Genomic DNA, 27270 nt, shown 5'->3' on the forward strand with positions numbered 1-27270 from the left:
TCTTTACAGATAGGAATAAGACGAAGTATCTTAATATCATTTTCTGTTCAAGTAAAACATACGTGCCGTATTATTGATCTTTGATAGAAAACAATTTGTTGAAGTCATGTGAAAAAAAACTGGAAATTAAAGACTAAATTTTTAATGGACATTGTTGTTTTGCCAGTTTACCTGCCGGCTATCTGGACGATACAATGTTTGTTCTCAAAATTGTGAAAATGACCTACTCAGTAATGGTTTACCAGCCATTAAAGTTAGAAACCACATCGCTTTCAAAATTGTGAAAGCTTGCCGATGATTTGCTGTTCGAAAGGTTATGACAAGATGACAACCAATTGGTGGTCGTCAGATCCTAATGTTAGTGTTAATTAGAAGCTAATTTTAATCAGTATTCCTAAAGATTCTTATTATTCCAGTTCAAATAGCATGATTTAAGTTTTCAAGCCTGTACATAATTGTTTTCTTTCTTTGTATTTACAAAAGTCTACTTTATAGTACATTTAGATTTATAATTTAGAAATACAATTTAATCAGAGTTATGTGCTTATGAATGTTGAATTTTTGAAATTTTTAATCTTGAAAACTTCCAGAACTTTCACTGAATTTGTGTATCTTCAGCAACATTTATTACTAATAGTAAAAAAATATTTTGTTTTTGATGATTTATTTCTTGAAATAAGGATTGTTTTTACTATTTAAAGCAGCACATTCTTTTACATTATGACAATTAAGTAATACTACAATATTATGACAATTAATTACTGCTAAAATATCTTCTAAAGTTCTAAAGGTTTCATTAAATTTTGTGTTTTGTATTAAAATACACTTTTAAAATGTCAGTTTCTAAGAAATTTATAAAATGAACACCTAATGCAATATTTTGACACAGCCACAAGTGAAAGTATAACACTGCTGGTGTTCACAAATAAAATGAAATATTTTATGATCTTACATGTAAAATAAACAAATTTTACATTTATTTCATATGTTTTTAATGGTTTTAAGCCATTTTGATTTTTTTCTGTGTATCATCATATATATTACTTTATAACATTATGTTTATATTCAAAAAATAATTCTGTTACAGTATTTCATTAATTTTGTTTGATTTTTAACATATGTGCAAATATTTAAGTGCCTCTAATCATATATCACATTATACTTATAATTAAGTGTATTTCTCACAATATTACCTTTATTACATGCTTTTCAGTGGACAGTGAAATTATAAAATATCATTAACAGTAACACAGTAGCCAGACCTATCTGAATGCAGATGAAAAGAATATAACTTAAAATATATAGAAATACCGTCAAAATACACATCATTATGAGTAAAAGGTGCTTGAATACAAAAAACACATAAATATCTAGTTATCTACATAGTCATATCAATTCAAAAATGTAACATTATGAGTAAAAGTTTACAGGATTATTTTTCAATAAGAACTATGTGACATCATGATTTTATGACATCATTAATGAGAGCGCATGTCGTTATTTGGCAAAAGTCAGGAAAAAAAGATTAAAACTGATAAAACAGGATGGAATAAATAGAAAATTTGTTTTTTTTTATGCAAAATCATATTATATTTGTAAAATTATAGTCACAGAACAATTTTACTATTAATTGAATTAATGATATTATGATTTATATCTTTTAATTTGTGAAATGTCTAATGTGTTAGTAAATAATTCTGAATAACATCATGTATTTTTTACCAGTACCTATTTAAATTAAAATAATAAGAGACTTAAAGCTGCATGCCTGAAGATGAACCAAAATATGTCAATAAAACCAAACCGAACAAAAGTATTCAGTAAAAAGATTTCAAGTTCCAAGTTATGTGCGAATTATGACCGATTTCGCAGTATTTTTCAACCTTAGTTCTATTGCATTACTAATGCAGTATTAAGGGCTATTTTAGCATATTTTGACCTCTTTTTGGTAATTAACATGGGTTGTAAGTACTGTTTACAATGTGAAAGTTATTTTCTTTTTTCACTTCACAATGTTTTACTTTACTATAACACATTTTCAAATTTTTCATGAAAATTAGCATTAATCTGGAGGCGTGCTGCTTTAAAGGATTTTTAAAATTCCTATAATGGAGGGTTAAAGCAGTCCTTTAATTGTGCATCAACAAGGATGCATTCACAGCCCAAGCATGCATGCACAATGCTTTCTAGCACAAAGTACCATAATCATGTTCATCATTTCATTATTTGTGTCATTGCAGTCAGTAATCCTGAGTCATGCATATAAAAAACTTGCAACAAAAGCTTTTGCATCAACATGAGGATTAATATTAAGAATCTGCAGATTTCACTTTTAAGAATTTGTATTAACACAAAAGATATGACTAGAATGAAAGTTATTATCCAATTTTTGTGTTTGTATGAGGTTGCTAACACTTACAAGTACCAACTATATATTTAAGTAGGGTATAAATCACTGATAATTATGCAAATATGTAACAATATCAAATTATACTTTATATTATGGTCTTAGAACCGCCCGAAACCCTGATATCCCTTCAAAAATATTATTTAAGAAATCAAATTTACTTTCTAAAAGTAAACATGATATTCTAACTTGATAGATAAAAGATATTCTTAACTTTCAAGTTATTGCAAAAGTAATCTATCTTAAGATAGAATAGTTTTGCACGAGATTTAGGAATCAAAGGGACATACTTTATAGTGTTAAAGTATTCTAACTCAAGATAGAATAGTTTTGCACAATAAATATTCTGGAAAAAGTAGCTTTTCTAGTGCAATACTAGGCTATGTTAACATGTAGGCAATAAAATGCATATTTTACACTTTTCTTGAAAAAATGAACATGTACACAACTTATTTCTATTTTTTGATAAGATTGGTTGTGATTTTTTTTTCAAAAAATGAAATCAAAATAAAATAACATATTTTTTCCATTTCCTGAAATTTTTTCAAAATACAAGTTAGAATAGTCTTGCGCCGAGCCCTCGATATATTCAATGGTTATAATTTAAAGCTCATTATTGTTTTTCGTTATAACTGAATACTTCTATGTACCAACTTTACAAAATAACAAATAGAATGAGTCAATGGCTAGAAAAAGGGACATATGTGTCGTTCGACAATTTCTTGTTCGCCCTCATCAAGCTTTCATCCAAAGATTATTTTGTAATTTGTTCATTTTTTTTCTAATTGTATACATGTTATATCAGAAGAAATAATAAAAATAGGTCAAGCTGTTAACGCTATATTTTTGTCTTATTTATCTCTTATATTTCAACAAGAAGAAATGTAAATTCTTGTGCTAACACAAGTCAAATACTTTAACGCAATCAGTCTGTATTTCATTAAAAATTATTCTACATTTAAGTACGATATAATGTGTAATTAAATATTTCGTTAATGTACCAGAAATTCAAATAACAAAATATAAAAAACTCCTCCAAAGTCAACGACATTTAATAACCGACAATAGAGGATTGCTATACAATTACACATTTTGTTTTCATGCTCTTTTCAAAAACAGTTCGTAATGAACACCTTCGAACACCATAACTCTCATTACAAGCAAGTGAATAACCTATCAGTCGTAGTTCATTCAACTTACTGTGCTGTTAAAGCCTTACATCTTGTAACGGTAATTACGGTATATATCAGAAACCATAAGAGTAGGCTTCTTACAATCATTGTAAAAAAGTTGTTTGTATAAATGACACGAAATGTTTTCAGCTCAGAATCGAAATTGAACATTTTAATTACATAATAAAACATACATGTGACACAAACATTGCCTTTCTATCAATGGTAATACTTTTATGATTCTTTAGTCAAATATATCAACTTTTTACACAATGATAGAATGAACATAAATAGAAAGCTTTTAAGGTTACAATGTAAAATGATTATACTGTATAAGTGGTTAATTTTGCGACGTGGAAATATTTGCGATTTTTATTAATTGAAATTATTCGCAAATATTTGATCGCGCAAAAAATATTTCTTTTTGGCAAACTTTCTTCTATCAATTTAAACACGTTTTCATACAGCATCTTACATGAATAAATTTGACTGTTCGGGTTCTAAGATTAATTTTCCTCACTGCTTGTTAAGTTTCACGCAAATGTTTTAATGAAACAATATATGTGTTAATAACACAATAGGTTAGAATGTTTCAAAATATGGCAAAGAAATGTATTATTATGTCCTTTATCTAACTTACAATGTTTATTTCAAATAAATATATTAATAATAAAAGTTTAAAGAACTGAATAGAGCGTTTACAATAACGGAATATTCTTAATCTGTAACATGTACCTGCATTATTAATGATATCACAAAAACAGTATTAAATTCTAGAAATCATATTTTCGCAAATATTTCTGCACTCAAAAAGCCCACTTTTTGACATTCGCAAAATTTTTTTTATGCATAAATATCCACTTATAGAGTATATTCAGTTAGACTTTATGACGATGGAAAAGCTATGACACAACAATGTAACGAACATTTACGTCAATACAATTAATATGTTTATCATCCTTCCCATCATTTGTCATAAAAAACCATAACAGCTATCTTTTAATACAGTGATTCTCTGTCGTGTCTTGATTATTTCATCTGATTTACTGACAATTTTATAATTATATAGATATGACAGACGATTTCAATTATCTGTACATATTTCAACATAATACTAGCAGTCTGAAAACGTCAGTAATGATTAATATTATATGATAATTACACAAATACTACGTCAGATATGGAATGAGGTGAGAGCGCTATGTGACTTTTATCAACGCATGCGATGCTGAACGTATGTACTGCTATATTTGATAATATGTCATTTAAATACTTTATGTCCGTTAGTAAGATATATCAGCGTTACATGTAGCAATAACTATGCTGGCAAGTGTTATTGGCGTCCGCGCCAAGCGCGGTGCCTCTTATGGAATGAAATCAGATTTTGTGAAAGACGACAGCAACTTCTCGAGCCTTTTAGTCGGCATAATAAAAGCCGATCATTCCGATCGGTATGAGGGTGCTTGATTATTAATTAAAAATGAAATGTCGCGATATGTACAATGAATAGCGAACTGGAGAATTTCGCAATGCAAACATTTTCAAATGAAATAACCTTTTCCGTCAATAAATAGTGCTTCTTAGGTTTTTTTATTTATCATTTTGTAGTACACAGTGGGTTATTATTATGGTATGTTATTGTTGTACATGTATCCGAAATGATAAGTTGATGACCTAATGATGAAGTTAAAGCTTAATGAGGGTCCATCCGCCCTTTCGGACACAAAATGCAGCTTTCGCTGTCGAGTACGGACCCCGGACATGTCACCAGTCATGTCCTTAAAGAGTTAATTTTGATGACCTAAACATTCCGAAAATCTATTTATAGAGGGATGTACTTCTATCGGTTATTCCCGGTCTCTCCAGGTCTATTTTGACCGGGATTTACTAGTGACCGGCGAATAGTATCACACGTTTATTGTCCGGTGTATTCCGGTTTTGGAGTAGATGTTTGGTATCGTTACAGAATAGAACAAATATTTTACAGATATATAAGCTTTTTTTCCAAAATGAATGTTTGTCACTTAGTTTGGTTACACTAATTAATAAACACAGATCAAGTCTCAAATTTATTGATTATTATCATCCATAAACATACAATTCGAAAAAAACACCAACAACAACAATAACATGTTTCATTTTATCTATATGAGATAAAAACAATAAATATGTACAATAATTGAGAAAAAAGTTACATTTTATGGTATTAATATGACACTATCAACTTTGAAACATTTTATTTAATTTGATATTCGTGTTTAGTAAAGATGCCGAGGAATTATTCAAAGTTACAAATTACATTTTATGAATTATTCAATTGTTTGATAATTTAAAAAATGATAAAGAAAAATACAAATGTACATGTACATAGTTTAAGAATAAACAATATTATATATTGGAAGATTAACCGTAATATGTACTGACTTTTTCCAGTTAAGTTTTGACTTATAATCGTCGGTCAATATGACAATTGAATTCTTAAAATTTATTTTACAATTTTAATAAAAAAAATTGTAAACGTAAAAACTCAGTATTGAAATAGCACATAAAACACAAAAAAGAAAAAAAATCATAAAATCTGTAATTTTTTTTTATTAAAATAGATATTACAATTATTGTATAATAAAACAATTATGCTCAACATGATCAACATGGTAATATAACCAGTGTTATATTTTGACTAAGTATGAACAGATACCTTAAGAGGGGTTCTTCGCTAATAGCGATAACACAATAAGGGACAATTACACAAGTGTGGTGTTGATCATGCGTTACACATATGGATTATAAATTATCGTATACATGTATATTTGTTGCTATTAATACTCACGATCATTAAGAAATAACAAGTAATACTCTAATCTCTAGCATGCCAATCAAAGTTTATCATGAACAATGTCTTTCGTCCGTTCATTCATAAGTGATATACAATTCTGGTAAAAACCAATTAACCATTGAAAAGATTATAAAAATATCTTTTCATCATTTGTCTTCTAGTTGATCTTCACCTGCTGCATTTCTTGCTTAGACGCCCTTTGATGCTTTGCATCAATGCTTTTCTTGTGTGTTAATATAATAAAAGAGGCATTCATAAAAACTGATTAATAATAATTATTTAGAAGTTCATGCTCTTAACTTGCAATTACCAAATGATAATTTCATAGATTAATAGAATTCAAGCATTTACCATACAAAGTCAGTCTGGTCTGTCTTCAGAATGGTGAACACTTACCCATTCTCCCTGACAGAACTTACGACAAGCATGACCAAAATGTCATACTCCAATGATTGTCTTTATATTCATTTATCTCATGTTAAGTTATGTTTTCATAAATAGGTAAATAGATCTCATTGAATAGTATTGCATTGCAAAAGTTTAGTTTTTGTTGCCTTTAAAGATGCTATTTATACATGCGAAAGCTGAAGGCTTTATGAAAATAATGTTCCCTCATCCAAGCTTAAGTGCAGGATGAGGGTCATTATTGGAATAAAGCCGAAGGCCGAGCATGTATACTACCCACCCACTATTTTATGTATTGTCATGTACCCTGCCCATGTTTCTTCTATGCAACAAAAGCATGTTAAAATATGAGATTCCGGGGTTTACTTCCGGTATTGTATGGTATACTGCGCATGTGCGATTATCCTGCACTAAAGCTTGGATGAGGGAACATTTTAATACAAAGAAAAATGGAACATTTTAATACAAAGAAAAATGTTTTAAAGTGACATTATGCCTATCCAAGGGTATATTATGAATTAACAGGTGATATATATTTTGCCATAAGTCCTTTCAATTTCATAGTTTACTTCGCATGAACGATAAATAAATCATGTGACCCTAGTAAAAATTCTAAAAATATTCATCGGCAATTTCCAGAAATGTTCAGCTTACAAAAAGACTGGGACAGTCTGTTTATATTTTGAGCAGATTTGTATTATATTTTAAACATTTTCCAATATCAATTTATGTTAAATCATAATTATAAAAGTCTATTGAAATAATTATATAGTTAATTCAGTTCAACGATGGAAAATTTAGCATAATGTCACTTTAATGGAAGCAAATGTAAAAAATACCAAAACTATTATGTAAAGTATTTTTTCCGCTAGCTTGATCTTACATATCACAACATAATTCATGCAGTCATTTTTATGCACTTTCCATTCAGTTGGCTGAGTTTATATGCTATGTTATGCAATATCATATGCAATTTAAATGTCATAAATGAATCATATTTTATTTACGTTGATGTAAATTTATTTGGTTTAAATCAAGCATCTGTAAAATTCTCATTAATATTTTCCTGTGTTTAGTCTGTAATTTAATTTTGAAGGAAATCAGTTTATTTATCCTCTTGATAATTTTGATTTTTTCTTTGTTTATTCAGAAATACGTACAAAATTATAGGCTTATATTTGTTGGAAAGCAAAAAAAAAGATAAATTTATTTAAAACTTGTCACTTACATGTTTTCATAAGGTTAAATAAGTTAAAAAAATTTATGAATGGGCCAGTGTTTCCTAGTTGAAAGCATTTTTGACTCCTTGTTAAAATTTGCATTTGAGCATTTTAAATTCTGCGCTGCCTTTAATGTTTCACTTTATAATACAGCATTTCTTGCCTTGACTCTGATGAAGAGAAAACTACTGTAAATATCTTCATCCAGTTCAAAAGAATACAGTGGATGCTAAGCAAAAAGCTATTTCCTACTCGTAACTGTTAATGATTCTTCTTTTTACAGATGTAAAGTATTTTCTAACAATAAGAAAACTGTCAGAATTGGTGAATATTGTTTGCTGTTGTGACAAGCACAAACTCCTACATGTATGACAGTTTTTCCTGAATGTAAGGAAATATTGTACATTTTACAAATAAAATCATACCAACCTTTGAGTGTGTATAATTTATTGCTTAAAGGAACTCCACTGAGGTAAAAATAATACCTGAAAACATAAAATTTGAAATTCTTACATAGATCAAGTAAAGCACTCAGAATGGAACAATCTGCAAAGGATTATAAAGAAATGTGCTCAGAATTAAATGGAAATCATTTTTTGTGTGATTATTAGCCTGATTTGAGTGAAAAGCATTGCTATGCTTTTCATTTTTGTGTCATTTTGCAAAATAAAAATGATGCTTCTGGAAAAAACAAGGTGATGGAATGATCTGTCAATTCGCACACAAGGGTTTGGTTTACACCTACATCAAATAGTATACAAATCTCGGAAAAAATATTTCTATTCCTGTCATGTCAGAAAACCTCCTTGGAGTCCCTTTAAGATGCCCTATCTTTCCATAGAATATTTGATTCTGTCATTCCGAGTAAATATTTCTACAAAAAAATATTGGACATGCTTAGCACAACATATCAAAATAATTTTCTCCCAATATGTAGACATGTTGTAGTATTATTTATTCATTTTGTCAGTTATTCAAATTGAGGTCTGTACAATTTTGTATGGTTTGTTGAACTCTTATGTTAAATATAGATTGGTTGTAGAATGTTTATGCTGACTTTAATTTCCAGACAAAACTAATACCAAACAAATATTTTACACATGAAAATACACTGAAAGTTTTTCGAAACAGTAAATTCACCAAAATACCAAAGATTTTTGATAAAAACAAAATGCCCCCAACCCCCTAAAAAGTAAAGTCCTTGTAAATTCTGTTAATTCCAAATTAGAGCCTATAACAAGTAATTACAGGCTTACAAACTAGATATTAGCTTAATCTATTTATGCCCCAATTACTTTAACCATGGGCATACAGATTTGACCTTGTCTGACAAAACGACAAAACAGTTAAATGTGTTATGAACACATTTCTTGATAATGAATGCCACTTATGCACACATTAACAAGTACGGATTAATTCTAAGAAAACAAAATTGATAAATTCAAATCAATTTAAACCAATTAATTCTTATTATAGAAATTGCTTAAATGGGATACAGATAAAGTTGGTGCCATGAGGGGTTATTTAACTTATTTTCAACTTTGAAGTATAGATAATTGCTTTTAAATGGCATTGTCTTCTGTTTGATATATTCTGTAAATTGTTTTGTTTCTTTCTGGATGAAATGGATGGCATTACAAGATATTTGATGCAGAATATATTTGTACAAATTTTAAAACAATTCAAGGAATTAAATGGCATTTTAAAACTATGTCTGCAATTTCACATTATGTACACAATTTATTGCCATCATTTTCAAGGAGAACAGATTTTTTCTATGGTATAATAAATAAGAACAAGAATATTGCATAAACTAATTAACAGAGACAGTGTTTGTGGTTGCATATATTTCATCTGCAGGTGCAATCGTCTTTAATAAGGCAAAACATTATTTGAATTAGAAAAGTTTAATTTTAATTTATATCATGGCAATAATGCCAGTTTATTTTATAACATTAAAAAACAATGATTTTGTCATGACTTTAAGGACATTTTATAGTACTTGTCCCCACTTGGAAGTGGGCATATAGATTAGTCTGTGTTACATATGCATCCCACTGTCACACTGTCCTGTTCTAACAATGTCAGTCTATAGAATGAAGAAACAAAAACAGTAGAATGTTGGGATATGTGTCCCTTGGACAAATTTCTAGTTGTTACAAATTTTGATAGATCTATCTGTAAATAATTGATATGCCTAAAGAAATTCTACAGGAATGGTAACTTAAAAAAATTCTACAGGAATGGTTGCCTAAAGAAATTCTACAGGAATGGTTACCTAAAGAAATAATACAGGAATGGTTGCCTGAAGAAATTCTACAGGAATGTTTACAGAAAAAACATAAGGAGATAAATTAAAGTGATATTACGCTTGATTTTTTTTTTGCTGTCAAGTTGAGTTGAATTAGTAATATATTTCAAAACTGTCTTGATTATTAAAAGACTGTCCCACTCTTTGAAAATTGAACATAACTGATACATAAATTAACAACATTTATAGAAATTTCCATTGGTCATTTGAATTAGTAACTATTTTAGCATAGTTAAATATAAAATTGAACATTATTATGACAAAATGTAAAGTTGCTTTGACTTTTACCATAATATATAATTTACACTTGAATGGGAGTAAATAAATGTCACTTTAAACAAAGTTAACATTCTTATCTATGTGAGTCTGATAATATCATGTTTGGTTTATTATATGAGGCAATTCAATTATAATACAATGGAACCAAAAATGAGCCAATCTTATTAAGTAATTGAAGGGCTAATATATAGAAATATTGTATATTTTGCTGTTAGGTCCTGTCTGATCTGATATTTGTTCCTTTCTTCATCTCCTTGTGTCAATTCCATCAATTCCAGGATAAAGTAAAAATTCTACATCTCCCTCTCTCTATCTCACTTTGTCAATGCCTGGAGAAACATTTACTGTAAATGGAAATGGCCAACATCTACAACATATCCTGTACTTTGACATCTTGAAAATTGGGAGCTTTCTGAACAAACTATTAAACATTCCCATTAGCACATTTATTTCTGGCCACAAGAAATGGCTTAACGAGAAATGTGCATGTTGAATTGAAATAGAGTGTTTTTTCATTATATATAACATAAATTTTCTCTGTCTAGAGAATGGTGACATCACGTAGCAGTGGTGATTGCTAATTATCTAAGAAAGCAATTCAGGTAAAATAGTTTATCAAGATATAGAGTGATTTATGAGAAGTAGATGTCTGTTATTATATATGTCAATGTATGGATCTATCGTGTATGATGTAAATTTAAGGAAGCAATAAATAATTCCATAAAGATAAAAACGTAATGAAGCTGTCTCGAAAGCTTATATTTACATTAGGTTAGAAATTTCAATCTTGCTTGTTTTCGTTTGTTGCTTTTTGTGTTTTTCCTTTGGTCTATTGGTTTTTTTTAGCTTCACTTTTCCGGAGAAAAAAATGGTGATACTATTGTAATAACTCTATATTTGGCGTCTGTGTTGCTTTTGCTGAAGGTTCATTTTTTATGTGTATTGAAAATTTAGCGGCGTAAGAAATGTTGCTCTTTTTTATTATCACTCTTGTACAGACTGTATCAAAACAAGTCTGCAATTTTTATGTAATTTTGTTTGTACATATAGTTAAATTGCTTCCGAAGGATCATCCCTTTCTCCAGATTTTTTTTATATTTCTGTAGATCAGCTAAAGGTTTTTGTTTTTGTCTGTGTTGTGCAGCAGAAAAACAATGAAATTGTTTTATGAAAAAATTAATAAATATGCATGCTATTTTCTTTTAAACACAAAAACTTATAAATTATTATAAATGTAATCATTTTCTAAAAATGTCATATTTTCAAAACAATTTGTGAAATTTCAAATATGTTTAGTAACAAATATTATATGTTTTAATTACAGATGTCAAATTAATAATTATGTAACCGGAAGATTAAGTGTAGCTTTTCCTCTTTGTCCAATCAATTGTGCTAAAAGTTTTATTATATTTAGGTGATAATGTTAATTAAATTGCCTGTACTTATTAAGTTGTTAAACTTTATATGACTGATAAAATGACCAGGTGATGATTGTTGTTATAAATTCTATGTTGCTATGTTACATGTATTGGTTTTTTTTTTTTAAGAACAAAGCTGTTAAAATTCTATTAGTCAGTTTAAAATGAATCCAATTTAGAAAATTAGAAAAGATACAAAAATTTAACAGTTAGATTTTGGATTTCCAATTGATAACATTGTGGCTTTCCACTAGAAACAAGAGTTACTGTTATTAATATCTATTTGATAACGTCAGAATTACCTGTGCATATTTTATATATTATTTGTCGTATTCCACTGAGAAATAAACATTAAATTATAAAACAGAGCATTGTGCTGTGATTCAATCCACCTCAAGTAGAATACAATTTAGCGCATAAAATCTGCATACAGTCTTTGCACTCCACCACAAGTAGAATTATGATTTAGCGCATTAAATCTGCATTCAGTCTTTGCACTTTACATCTCAAAATTTGTTGTTGCTATAAATATGTTAGGAAAAAAGACAAACTTATATATCTTATTAATTAAAAAAACCAAATGATATTAGTTTCTGTTTTTGGCATATACATTTTCCACATGAAGGGGATTAATTTGTAAAGGGAAAGGCAACTTCAGACAAAACCTAATCATGTATGTTTTCTCAATAGAATCATCAAGTATTTATTTCATTATTATCTAGCAAATTGTAAATTGAGTATAGTATTAATTTCCAGACAATGAGGTTACTTATTGGTCTGCAGGGATTTTTGTGATGCATGATGATTTAGCTTCCAATTATATCTAATGAACTAAAATGCCTTAAAGGTTTTTTACCAAATATAATAAAGCCTGGGTGATGGTTTAATTAATAGAAGCAGTGTTTCACTCAGACATTCTCTCATATTGCTGCCAGTGCCTGGCCAAATTGAATGATGAATTAATCTGCAATGAACTCTTTTTGAGAGAAATAAATGAAAGTTCATATTGCTTTGAACATATTTGTAGGTTGGAATTTGTTATATATTATGTGCAAATATGACTGGAAATAACTGACTTCATCCAAGTGTAACCAAATGATATTTGCAAAATTAACCTTTTAGTAAAGCAAAGAGAATTCTTGGAGCAATAATGTTATGCACCTGGTTATCTGTCCATCATCCATCTGTCTGTTAGTAATTTATTGTTTATTCTATCTCCTGAACCAATGGAAGGAATTAAAAATTATTTGGAAGAAATATAATATCATAATGTGCATTATGCAAGATGCAGGTTTGAGCTTCCGCGGAGCATGGTCAAGGTTACAATTAATTATTCAAAATTGTTATATAATATGTCAAAAGGAGAATGGTCCAATTTGAATGTTAATTGTAATGTATGTGATGATGTTCATGAAATATTATTATGTATTTTTTAGTTATACCCATTTATTGATTTAAAATAGGCATTAAAAATTTATGTCTGAAGAGTGATGAACTTTATTTTATTATTTCTTGGTAGGAAAGTATTTAAGAAAAGGAATATTACATTGTCACAGGGTGAGAAAAATGTGCAGCCTGACTCGAACCTGAGACGCTCGGAAAACTGTACCGCGGCTCTACCGACTGAGCTATCCGGCGGCTTACAGCACATCTGTTTCCCCTAATTAGTGAACAGATCTGAACCGTGACGAACCCCCTCCCCCTGCATATCCTCAGGAAAGAAAGAGTTCACATAAATCACCCCGAATACTGTCGTAGTTAACCCTTGCCACGGTAAATATCAAAAGTACACTTATGCATCGTAATTTCTATTTGGACAAAACCATTTATCATTATTTCGGGGAAATATCAAAATACGTCCTGACTAAATAGGGAACAGAACAGACAGTGTATATGCCGGCTATTCTTTATCTGCAATGGTTTTCATCAGACATGGGGCGATTACTTGACAATTGTAATCGATTAAATTATGATTATTTGTCAAAATGCTTGATTAAATTAAATTACTGATTACTCCATTTTGACATTGTAATTGATTAAATTTCTGATTACTGACAGGAGTAATCAGATTACATTTATGATTACTGATTACATGTACATAAGTTAAGAAATGCAATGGTTCAACACTATCGTTTTATTGAACATTTCAATACAACAAATGTACAAAAAAATAATCCAGCTTAGTTTTACAGTAATTAATTCAGTCTTACTCTAGATATGTACATGTGTTGCCTCCTATTTACTAAGCTATATTCTCATATTACATTTAATGTTCTGGCAATATGAAGTATTTAAAAACAGCAGGCATATTTCCTGCCATGCTTGCGTATTGCTTTCTTTTCGATATGATGAAAATCTTTTTGTACTTTTTGCTTCTACATGGACTTAACAATACCAAAATGTAACAGAAAATATAACCATATCTCACTTTTGTCAGTAATTGCAGCTTACACTTGCTCTTTAATGAACCTGTAAAGTCTTCTCATAAAGTGATAATATACCGATCCAGGCCATTGTTATAATTTCACAGCTAAATTTAAGTGGTATAATTGTGACAATCATTTATGTATTGGGTCAATCTGCCAGTGATCTTTTCATCACCTTATTAAAACACAGGTGTCATCAAATCTGACCTGGGTGACTGCATTTAATTCACCTACACTACCTAAGACAATTAGTAGGCATTGACATTGGTACTTTTTTAACCTTTATATGTATGTTTGTTCAGCGATTTTTTTTAGCTTAACATGTATTGTAATCATACATGTAATCATTGTGATTACTGATTAAGTGGTCATGTAATTGATTAAATTATGATTAAATTACAGGAAAAAAATTATGATTACTGATTATTGTGATTACTCAAAAAATTGTAATCGATTAAATTAAATTAAATTACCGATTGCGATTACCCCATGTCTGGTTTTCATGACTAGAATCTGTTGCGGTCAGCAGGTTCATCTGTGTTGACATCGTTGTTTTTATCACGCGAACAAAGTATTTTACTGAACGAAAAAATCATGTACATCCTTATTCTTCTATTTGTTTGTAAATCTGACCGTCTGCTTCTGTAAGTTGTTTTTTTTTCAATTTATTTGATTTTCTTTCTCTTTTTGATAACTCCCTGTAGCATAGGCTTAGATATTCTTGTTCTTGTGGCTAATAATTGAACAGTTTTGAAATTCAAAACTTTAGATGTAAAAATGACCTTTATGAAATTAAATTTTGATATGAAAAATGTGAAAAGAATGTAATAATAATAACCATCTTTTTAATAAGATTAAGATATAAGTCTGGTTGAAGCTCATTTAATTAAAACTTAAGTCCTCTGAACATTTTATTTCTTCATCAAAATAAACTACAGTTTGTTATGACAGAAAGAAGATAAAAAATGAAACATAATATTAACCGCCTGTAAAATGATATTAACTGCCACAATATTGGAGTGAGAAATAATTGAATACTGAATTTTCTCATTATTTTATACAGGTTAAATGTAAATAATCAAGTAATGTGTTATATGGCAAACTGATTCGTTTTCAAGTATATACCTAGTCAACAGAAAAGTACATCAATACTCTAATCAGATACATGTACTGGGAAAGTGACTTTGTTTTTTAGTAATTCCATTCTTGTTTTTCTATTTTATTGTCACATCAGTGTTATTAGTGCATTGTGAAGGCCGTAAAATATCGCCCCATACATTTAATCAAGGATGTTATATTTTAGACCATTGAAGATCGTTCAGCATGACATATTGCTGTGTGTACATGTTTGTGATGTTATAATTCCTTCTATCTAACCCTTTTTCTGAATGTGTGGTTCCAATATCCTTTCTTTAATACTGTTGAATAACCCTTAAGATATGTTGCCTTCTTTTTAATTTTGTCGTTTGACGTCTTATCTATGACTCGCAGTCATTATAAAATTTTATAACCTTTCGAAATTTCATTTTGTGTAGTTCCGAAAAAGCAAGAGCACACGGTTTCTTTAAATAAGGGACCATATACCGCTATTCCACATTAAAAGTTTCATTATTACTGCTGTATGAACACATATGCGAATGTTTCTAATTCCAAATGTCCCCATTTTCATGAATAAATATTGAATTCTGCTTAAGCCGGTGGTATGGTGACTAAACAGTTTATATAATCTGTATACGTGACAATGTCTCCGACATTAACTTCTCTCACAACGTGAAACAAAGTCAATGTCCATTGCTTCTACTTTTTTGCCTATTGATTTTATTTGTCGTATGTTTATTGTATGGCTTTCTTGTGAGTGTTCCTAAAGTCACTTGTTTTCACAGTGATCAACTGTTTGATTTTTTCTTCTTTTTTTTTTTTTTGGGGGGGGGGGGGGGGGTTGAAATGATCCATGTACACAAAATTTCTACCCATTAAAATAACGTTACAGTCAATAACGTTATACAAAACTTGGCATAAATCATAGCTTTTATGTAATGTTTAGGAAATCGTTTTATACATAGATTGTGACAAAAAACTTACTAAATAATATCATTTTCTTTATCCAGATGTGATGTGATCCTGCAGTCAATGCTTTGTTTTCTACGTCAGTCATCTGTTTACACTTTGGTACACTGAAAATGCTATTAAAAACACACATAATATGCCCAGAAACAAATAAGTGTTACCTTATTTAGGAAGGGAAAACAAGAGTGTTTTTTTTAGCTCACCTGACCACAAAATGATCAAGGTGTGGTATAGTGATGGGGCTATGTCCGGCGTCTGTCGTCGTGCGTCTTCAACAATTAGCTTGTTAACAGTCTAACAGTCACAATTTTGATTGGATCATCATCAAACTTTGTCAGAATGTTTGTCTCAATGAAATTCAGATCGAATACGAAGATGGGTCATCTCGGGTCAAAAACTAGGTCACATGAGCTAAAATTAGAAAAAGCTTGTTAACACTCTAGTGGCTGCAGTTTTGATCCAAATATTCTGGAAATTTGTCAGGAAGGTTGTTTGATGATTTCTAGAAAAATCTTGCTAACACTTTAGTGGCTGCAGTTTTGATCCAAATATCCTGAATATTGATCAGGGAGGTTGTTTTGATGTTTTGTAGGTCAAGTTCGAATACGGGTCATCTCCGGTCAAAAACTATGTCATAGAAGCAAGAATAAGAAAAAAGCTTCTAAACACTCTAGTGGCAGCAGATTTGATTCAAATTTCCTGGAAATCGGCCGGGAAGGTTGTTTTGATGATTTGTAGGTCAAGTTCGAATATGGGTCATCTCCGGTCAAAAACTAGGTCACAGGAGCTTAAAATAGAAAATCTGGTAACACTCAAGTGGCTGCAGTTTTGATCAAAAGCTATGTCACACTGCCCAAATATGGAAAAAACCTTGTTAACACACTAGTGTGTTCACATTTATTACTCCATTGTCATCAAACTTGGTCAGGATGCAGCCATTGCTCGGATGTGGTTGATGGGTCAGGGGAGCGATCTAGGGCCATCATGACCCTCTTTTGTTCAATATAAAGATAATGGTTTACAGAATCATAGATGCTTATCACTTGAAGACAGTAACGCTGGAGGTAAAATTAGTCATAAAAAAGCAAACTTTCAAACAAAATATTAAATCACTATAAAAGTACCAGTTACCAATATGCAACAGAAGCAAAAGATGGTTCAGGTTATTAGCCAATGAGTAACTTTTTTTAAACTTTAAGTAGACATCAAAAATAAAAAGGTTCTGAAAAATATAAGTTAAAGCATTTCTGAGGCAAAGGCCATACAGTGCCTTTAAGCAGCTACATTATAAGCCGGGGACGAATTAGTATTTGGGTCGCGTGATTGATGATCACACATGTACTTCCAATTGTTACAGTTTATGACGCTTCATTTAAACTAAATGTATTTCAAACATGCCGTTTAATTGATAACATGTGCTATATTTTAGCTATCATCAGTTATGTTTATAAGCAGGAAGACTATCTGTTTTGTGATGGTCTGGTCAAGTGTCACTTAGGGCAAATTATGACATCCAGTCTATATAAGGTTTCCAATTATGATAACTTTTAGCTGTGTTTTCTTTTCACGCAGATACAATGAATTTGTTCAAGGTTTCAGCGACATAAAGTACGCCTTAGAATGGATCAATTTTTGTACTCACATTCTATATGTTTAAAGTCTAAGAAACTAAGAGTCTCGGTGATTTTAGAGAGTCGATTTGAGCAACTGTTGAGTACTGCAATAAACTTGTATAATGGATTTGACTAGTTTGGTAATATTCGTTGAAGATAAAAAGGAATATACTAAGAGGCTATAAAGTCTGACAAAACTATGAACATTGTCCACGCTAGCTCTCGCGTGTACTTGTGATATTAATATGCAAGTCGTTAACATCATTTCCATCCAGGACCATGACGGCCATATGTTTCTCATGTGTATGGATCTCATATTCAAACGAAAGAAAGTTAAATAAGAAACATTTTTTTTATCCTGGGTGAATTTGTCTGTAGGGAGGGCAATATAATGTACCTGCGTACCATCTATCTTGGATATTACTTAGTTAATAAAGAGTGGCAATAAGAAAAAGCTATAATTAGCTAGGTACTTTGAAGGTACTGACCTCATCAAATGGTAGAGTTAAAATTTAATATTTGAGTAAGTAAATGTGTACTTAAGAAATAAAATACTTGTTCTTTAACAAATTGTTATAATTTGTCATTCAAATTCGCACATGAAACGTGGTTCAAATTTTTTCTTACAATTTCAAAAGTAGTTTGAGGAGACACTAGGTCTTGTTTCAAATCATTTCTTGAAACAATATATCTTTTTTTATGTTGTTTGTCATAATCGTCTACATTTTTGACTTGATCGACCATAATGCAAGCAAATTTGATAGAAAGTACGTCGATAGAAATTACGACGATCGACGAATTCAAAATAACTCCTATGGTTAAAAATATTTGTACAGCCATATTGTTAAGGCCTCTGAAACAATGCAACTCTTCGCACAGAAGTTTGGGCAAGGCCTATTGAGCAGTGCCGCGTTTCGAAGCTCAAGTCCTACTTAATTTCTGATTCAATGCCATATAAACGATGTGTAACCAATGGCTGATCAATTTTTTTATTTTAGTCCCTTGGTTTTTACTTGAATCTAGGTTGAGGTCCACTACGTACTAATTTTCTAATATCTGAGTTTTAGTTTTCGTATTTTGGAGTATAAAGCTTGTCGTCCAGAAGGAAAAAAAAGAGTGAATTTTTATCCCAAAAAGGCTCAAAATTTGAACAATCATGATCAAGTCCGACACGTCTTGCAACAACAAAATGGTTCCAGGCCTTACAATTCTTTGGGTAGGTTTCAAAGATTTCAGTTTCAAGTTTGCATGAAGTTGATTTGTTTAAACAACCAAGACAGGGCATCATAGAAGGAACATCAATCAGTACCAGAGATCAACCAACATTACAGAATAAATATATATTTAACTTTTATTTCATAGTCTTTGCATTACAAGTAAAGTCAAAATTAACTTCTTTAATATTAAACAGAAGAAAGATATACTTAACATATGAAGCCAAAGTCTATGACACACACTTTTCAATATGTTAGCCATGATAGTTAAATAAAAAAACACCCTAAATCAACACCCAAATCTGTAAAATTGAAAATGTTTAACACACTTGTTCCACAAAAATCCTATCATTTGTAATTTCTATTATTACAGATAATTAAAGTATTTAAGCCTCTCATATGTTTGAAATTGTTCATACAAGAGTTAATATGTCTGCCTATCATAACTGTTTAACTGTTCCACTAGAATTCTTTAAAATGTCAATTTTATTCTCAGTATAGAATGATGTTTAATTGGGTTTTACGTCACACAGTATACATTATTTAGGTCATATGACAACGTTACTGGTGGAGGAAGACCTCAAGTGCTCTTCCGTGCACCTGAGTAAAACCACCGACGTTCCATAAGCTAGGTATAGAATTTAAATACAATCAAAACACTTTTTTAGCATGACAAAACCAGTTCAAATCCTTACATGTTTATGATTACAACATCTTTAATAATTTATAAATAAACTCAATTTGATTCACATCTTCACCAATGTCTTTGATAGACAGATGGAGTTAACTGTCGGGGCATATAAACATATAAAAGGAAAATGTCTATGGCAAAAAGAAAGTTAAATTTGAACGAGTGATAGTATGAACAGATTTTAAATCCCAACATAATGGGCGAATAAACTTTTGAGTGTTTCTTTACTAAAACAAACAAAAGAAATGAAGTTAATTATGGAATAACTTAAAATGACAAAAATAAATAAATAAGAAATGTGAATTTCGATCTTATACATTGTAAATATGCAAAGAGCATACATGTGAACTTTTTTTGATGATTAAGTGGGAGATTTTTCTTCAAAAAGAGGGAGATTTTAGAATTTGCAATAAATAAAGAAGTGCTGACATCAAAATTAGGGAGATATCTTTAATTTGTAAAAATACCCCTTATTTTAAGAAAAATCTTTGAAAATATGATTGCAAAAAGTGGGAGTCTCCCGCTAAAAGTGGGAGAGTTCACATTGAGAATATGTTCTTCACTACACTGGTTTTAGAGATATTAATGCAAATGTAAATTTTCAAATTATGACAAAGTGCAACACAGATCTGTGAACCTTGGGCCTCCAAACTGTTTGGTGTGAGTATAAAAACTTTTTTCAAAATTTATATAACTGAAGTTTGATGCAAAAAAAAGAAGAACCTACGGCAAAATTGTATTGAAAAGTCTTTAGATTCTATGATACCACATACATTAAACATACTTTTATTACACATCTTATATGAATATATTTGCGATAATTTGAACAAAACAATTTGGATGCCACTCAAAAAGCTTCAAATAAATATTTTACACAAAGGCTTGTCATCAATTTTAATTCAAGCAAACTAAAATATTACATTCTATTGCACTTTTGAGATTTCCTTTATTTGCCAATTAACCAACAAACAACAAAATGGGTTGTTATTCACGCATCATAAAAGTTTTTACTCAGTAAACTTTCACAATATCTATCAATACGTATATTAAATTAGACTCCATTTCTAAATTAGCCAATTAACGTTGAGAGAATTTCTTCTTGTATTTAAGATCTATAAATGATGTTTGGACTTTTTTCTCAAGCTTAGCAAGTTCCATAACTGCTGGAGCCAGCGAATCGACGTGTCCTCTATAACCACTTCCTGTAAACAGAAAGCATGTCAAGTATTTAATAAAATAACATTGCTCAATTGAATGCAGTTTCATTAACTAATTAATAATATTTCTCTTAATATTGATAAAATTTCTTTTAACATTGTTCATTGTTGTTTTGAGAAGATATCATAAAGTACATTGTCACAGACCTAATTTAATCTAAAGTGAATGACAAGACCAAATAAAATCTAACAATTATTATTAGACTTACCTCCTAGCTTTCTTTTCTGGCCATAAGTAACTTTACCATCAAACTCATTAACTGGCACTTTCATATCGGGTTCCACCTGGTCTATGGTGATGTCTAAATGTTCTTCTACATCTGCCAGTAACTGAAATATCACAGTCATCAAAACTGACTTTAAAAAAGTACTACCCTTTACCTAAAGTCTAAAACTATTATATATACAGTGCTTTAACAAATCAGCAGTAATACAAAAATATTGAGACAATTAAGTGTTTGGTAGAATTCCTATTGTTCTCTTCTATTCATGTACACAAGATTCATTTACTGTATATACAGTATTTGATCATTATTTACACAAGAATATGCAAGAAAATAGGAGAGTTCAATTTTGCAATATACTGTAAAATATGTAGAAAAGGACCTCCACAAAACACTGTTGCTTAATTATTCAATTCATTTAAAAATATGTATGAGATTATTTTACCTGTGGTTCATTATACCAGATACAGCATCCACCTCTATCTGTAAGATTGGTGTTATAGCATCCTCGTCCACGTGTATTACAATTAGAGTGATACCAAACCTGAAAATAAAACAACACTAATCATACTCTTATTCTTGAACTTATTTCTATTGTTAATAAATTATTTGTGTAACCAGAATTATCCTGCTCTATTAAAGGGACTACACTGAAGTTTATTGACATGACAGGACTAAAAATATATTTTCGAGGTTTGTGTTACATTTAATATAGGTCTAGACCAACCAAATAATATTCATTTTAATTCTGATTTGATTTCTCTATAATCCATTGCAGACTTCTCCATTTCAAGGGCTTTACTTAGTCTGTACTTATCTTTTTAGGCTTTTTAACCTCAGACCAATATCAATTAAGACAGTTAAGAAACAAATTAATTCATTACAACTTGATGATATCATTTCATTGTTTTTTTTACAATTTTGTTGGATAATAAGCTGATATTTTCTGCTGTAAATAATCAACATTATATAGTGCCTCTTTGTATGTTAAGACGAAATATTTTTCTTATTTTCTCATCTCACCTTTTCTTTTACAGTTGCCACTAGAGACACTGCCAAACCCATTCTGTAAAAATACAAATATAACTGTTATACAAGAAAATATCTTCATGGTAACTGAATGGATAACATAGTTGAAAATGATGTACACTTTAATTCAGCTTAAGTTAATCAATCAAGAAATTGGTAAATCAAACATGCCAATCTGACTGTAAAAGGCAGAAGTGAGAATTACCGTAAACTAAATTAAAAGGCAACACTTAATTAATAATGGAAGACAAAATTTTAAATGACAAATTTCCTAACAGTGAAACAATCTTCTGAACAAGGTTAATAGAATTTAAATATCTCTTTTAGTTTATACAAATTTATTCAATTTCAATTGTGTTGGAGGCTATAAGCTTATTGAAACATTTTTCTTTTATTAACTGAAACATATTCTCTCCTTCTCTAAACTGAATAATTGAGCCGTGTCACGACAAAACCAACATAATGGGTTGGCGACCAGCATGGATCCAGACCAGCCTGCGCATCCGTGCAGTCTGATCAGGATCCATGCTGTTCGCTTACAAACCCTATTACAAGAAGAGAAACTGATAGCGAACAGCATGGATCCTGATCAGACTTCGCGGATGCGCAGGCTGGTCTGGATCCATGCTGGTCACAAACGCACTATGTTGGTTTTGTCGTGACACTGCTCAATTATAATATGCGAGTATGCATTTCCTTAGTTATTTGTTTTACAAAGCAATCCATTTAAAACTGATAGGCACTTATAATTTAAATATGATGAAAAAGAGATAATGTTAAAGATGAATTCGCCTTAATAATGTTATGAGGCAAAATTCATGATTTTATGTGAAAGAAGTCTCACATGCCCCTATGTGCAATATTTCAAACTCAAACAGGAACCTTGGTAGAAACCACCTTACTTGCACAAGGTCTCAAGTGGTAAGACAAGTTTTTCATAGTAATTTGTCAAAAGGATTAATAAAATAATGGCTCTCCAACCTTTCTGCACGTCCAACTCTTCCAATACGATGAATATAGTTCTGTTTCTCATCAGGCAATGTCACATTAATCACTGGAAATTTAATTAAATGTCTGTATGCATAATGTTTTAATCAATCAAGATGAAACAAATCTGTTCTTTGATATTTTAATATTAGCAAACTTTTGAAAGTAAAACTTGAAAAATTTTATAATCCAACAATGCCATAGATTAAAAGAAGCCATGTGATATTACTTTGTAATTTAAAAGACAAGTAGGGTTGTCATTTGCTGAAAATAGCCAATAAAGTACTTGTATCTGACAGTTTATGTGCTCTTGAGCCTTTGAAGTTACAAGGAACTGGCTGACTTTAAATTGGCAGAGGGGTCAAACACACTCCTTGTATCATTTCAGAGAAAAGTGCATTTTTTATGACATCTTAAAGGTAAACTATGATCATGACAAGCCTGAATTGTAGAAATTAGGATTATTATCAGGTATATCTATTAAACAAGTTAAAATAAAATAATATTATGTCACAATAAGATTATACATCAATAGAGAAATATGTAAATTTTTTTTAACCCACAAATATAGTTAATACACAACTGCATTAAAGAATTCTCTTTACATACATAGCTCTTGTAATCACAAAGGTCACAATAATGAAAATGCAATTTGGTCAGTTTTTTCTTGCAGATTTACGTACAATGTTTGAAATAATTTATAACTAAAAGTAGAAAAGGACATGGATGCCCTCACATTCAACTGCTCTGTCTATGGATGGATGGTATGACAGCCGGATGAACGAACAAGGGCAATTCCATATGTCCCCAATCCCCCACACCTTAATAGTGGAGGCTTTTAAAAAAATCCATATACTCCTTAATATTTGGGGCATGAAAAATACTTCAAATTTCAAATTTTTATACTTTTAGAAGGTATAAATACAGACAATTTAGAGCTTTTAGGAAAAGAATTCTTACCAAATGGAAGCCCCGACACATCAATTCCACGGGCAGCAACATCAGTACAAATCATATACTTTACTTTTCCATCCTGTGTGATAAAATATAGGACAAGTTACCATTTAATATAAAACTTTTATTATCTTAGTCAATATCCTATTTACTAATGGTTATCCATTATAAAAACAAGATAATATCCATTATCAATACCCATTTTGAAGCAAAGAAAGCAGACAAATAAATGTAAATAAATCATAATTAACGAGATATTACGAAAGACAACAATTTAGACATATTGTTAAACTAGTTCATTGTATTAGTTGATAACACTCAAGTTTCACATCAGAAAACATTAAATATTATGCTCTATTATCAATAATAGTTCTAGGAGAATATTCCATGGTCACTACTTATACAAAATCAGTCTAGCTAGGCAAGTACAACCTAGATAGAGGTATTAGCAAAATGACCACTAACTCTAATAACAAAGTTATTGTCTGAACTTTGCCCTAACTAGTCTTGTTTAATCTACTTGCAATGTGATTAATTTTCAATGATCTGGAATTTTAATAGTCAAATCAAACATCAAATACCATCAGCTAAACATAAAGAACTCTACAAGTATAGTTATTCATATAATTTATTCCTATACTCCTGATGGTGGTGTTGGTAGTTTAACCTGCGGACCACGGCAGTAAGCCACAGTAAGGTCCATTGATAACTCAAGATCAATGTTAGTCTCATCAAATTGAAAATCTATCCTCAAGGATTGTTGTTTTTGTTGTGTCCAAGTATCACTGAGGGCAATTCATTCATTAATAAGTAACATTTAGCCACATTGGTATATTTTTTGGATATTTTTAAGTAGACACACAATGATGTCAAACTTAAACTGTTAGTGATATGAAACTTAGATAGATTAGTAACAAAAGAATTTGAAACTGACCTGCCCTTCTGAATGCAATTCAATTTTTCTTATGTGCAAGTTTACCTTGTTTGGGAGTGAATATCTTTGATAATTTTTGACAAGAAAGTTCTGAGTCTAAAGACCGGCATACCTTTGCCAAAATGATTTACATGGTGATCTGGCCTTTTGAATTGGTTTCATCATTTTTAGAGTGTACAAGTACACCATGTTTGAAATAATTTAATAACTTAAAATGTTTGAAATAGGGCACATCAAAAAGGTTTTTTCTAGCATCAACATCATTTTTTCTTCTTTCCAAAAATAGAACTAAATGTGACTTTGATAAAAAAAACAACACCAAAAACAACAACAAGAACAACAACAATATCTTACTTTAAACTTCTGTAAGTTTGCCTTTCTTTCTTGTGGTTTTCTGTCACCATGAAGACAAACACAGGAGTATTTTCCTGTAAAATAACAGCCATTATGTCTGCAGTTTGCCCAGAGATCTTAAGATATTTGTCAGAAAATGCATAAACATTATATTATCTGTTCCCATAAAATGGCCATCAAAACATTATCATTCAATTAAATAGACTGATTGAAACAGCTAGTGTATCACTTCTAATTGATATAAATGTGTTTCTACAATCAGATAATAGCAGAAGGACATAAGGGTTAAAATGCGTGTAGTTTCTTAACAAGAGATGTTACTAGTAAAGAATTATTTCTATGTTGAAACAAACATGAAACCTACATATATAAAGAAATCAATTATATATTCAGAAAATTATCAAAAAATTTGTTGTAAATGAATAAAAATTCTCATTATGTATGTAGTTTGTAATGAAGTAATTTTTTGATAATTTGCCTATAAAATCCTATTATAATACCAGTTCACAAGTTTGGTACAATATTATATCTTGCCTAGCATTTCATTGCCTGTAAACAAAATTATTTTATCTGCTTAAGTCCATAAATATGAAATTTGAACAATTATGCACTGTGCTACAATAACCACAAGATTTTGAACTGAGCAGCTTATGCTAAAGTTACAAAATGCATTATTACCCCTTATAACATGTCAACATGTTTAGTGGCCACATGGCCGAGCAATTAATGGGTCAGACTATTAATCTAATGATCGCTAGCCGCAAGGGTTCAAACCCCATCAGGGGCTAGTAGTTGTTTCGTTGAGCAAGAAACTTTACACTCATTGCTCAGTGCTGGTTGGTTCCAGTAATGGATTCCAAAGTGTGGCTATAAGCAGAAACTTCCTACATATGCGAACTAAAATAAATTCTGTATTAACCATCATGTTGGAAAAATAAGTAATTTACCTTGACCCCTTAGTTGTAAGTATTTTTCAAGGTTGTCACAATCAATTTTAGTTCTGCAAAATATTAGGGCTTTATCCATTTTGTGTTCATCTAAAGCTCGCACAACATACTCTCCTTTTAATATCTTTACGGCCTCTGAATAGGTCTCTGAAAATAGACAGTAACAGAAATGGTGAAATAAAGCCAATCTTAATATTAACAAACTTAATGATAAAAGTAGTTTTGAAGCATTTATATTTATATTTTATACATCTGCAGAATTGCTAGAAATTTTATGTGTCATTTGATTTACATACACTTTTATTCAGTTCATTTAGTTTTATTCATGGTATTGTACATTTCATATTAATACCATTCTTTCAAAAGATTAAATGCAATGAATGTTAACATTGAATAATTATTATTTTTCTATAGCAAATGCTAGGTTTTAATGATGAAGTCTTTCTTACTTTTTACATGTTGCTTAAAGTGCATTTAACCTTAACAGACATGTCTTGCTCTCTTAAATTATTGTCTTAAGATAAGTATTAGATTCAGATATTATATAATGGTATGCATATTACAG

At 30.2% G+C, this 27270-nt stretch overlaps 1 protein-coding gene across 1 annotated transcript; it reads right to left on the minus strand.

The window, feature by feature from the left end:
* Positions 1-19539: 19539 nt before the first annotated feature.
* On the minus strand, positions 19540-26937 carry LOC132751530 (ATP-dependent RNA helicase DDX1-like; the record flags this gene model as incomplete). The annotated part of the gene is made up of 8 exons (XM_060741715.1): positions 19540-21261; positions 21486-21606; positions 21946-22044; positions 22524-22566; positions 23511-23583; positions 24477-24549; positions 25759-25832; positions 26706-26937. Coding segments are annotated over 8 exons (840 nt in total), but the record flags the coding sequence as incomplete, so codon positions are not given.
* Positions 26938-27270: the final 333 nt, after the last annotated feature.

The sequence above is a fragment of the Ruditapes philippinarum genome, unplaced genomic scaffold (assembly GCF_026571515.1).
Source record: "Ruditapes philippinarum isolate M1 unplaced genomic scaffold, ASM2657151v2 ctg11_1_1_1_1, whole genome shotgun sequence".
NCBI lineage: Eukaryota > Metazoa > Mollusca > Bivalvia > Venerida > Veneridae > Ruditapes > Ruditapes philippinarum.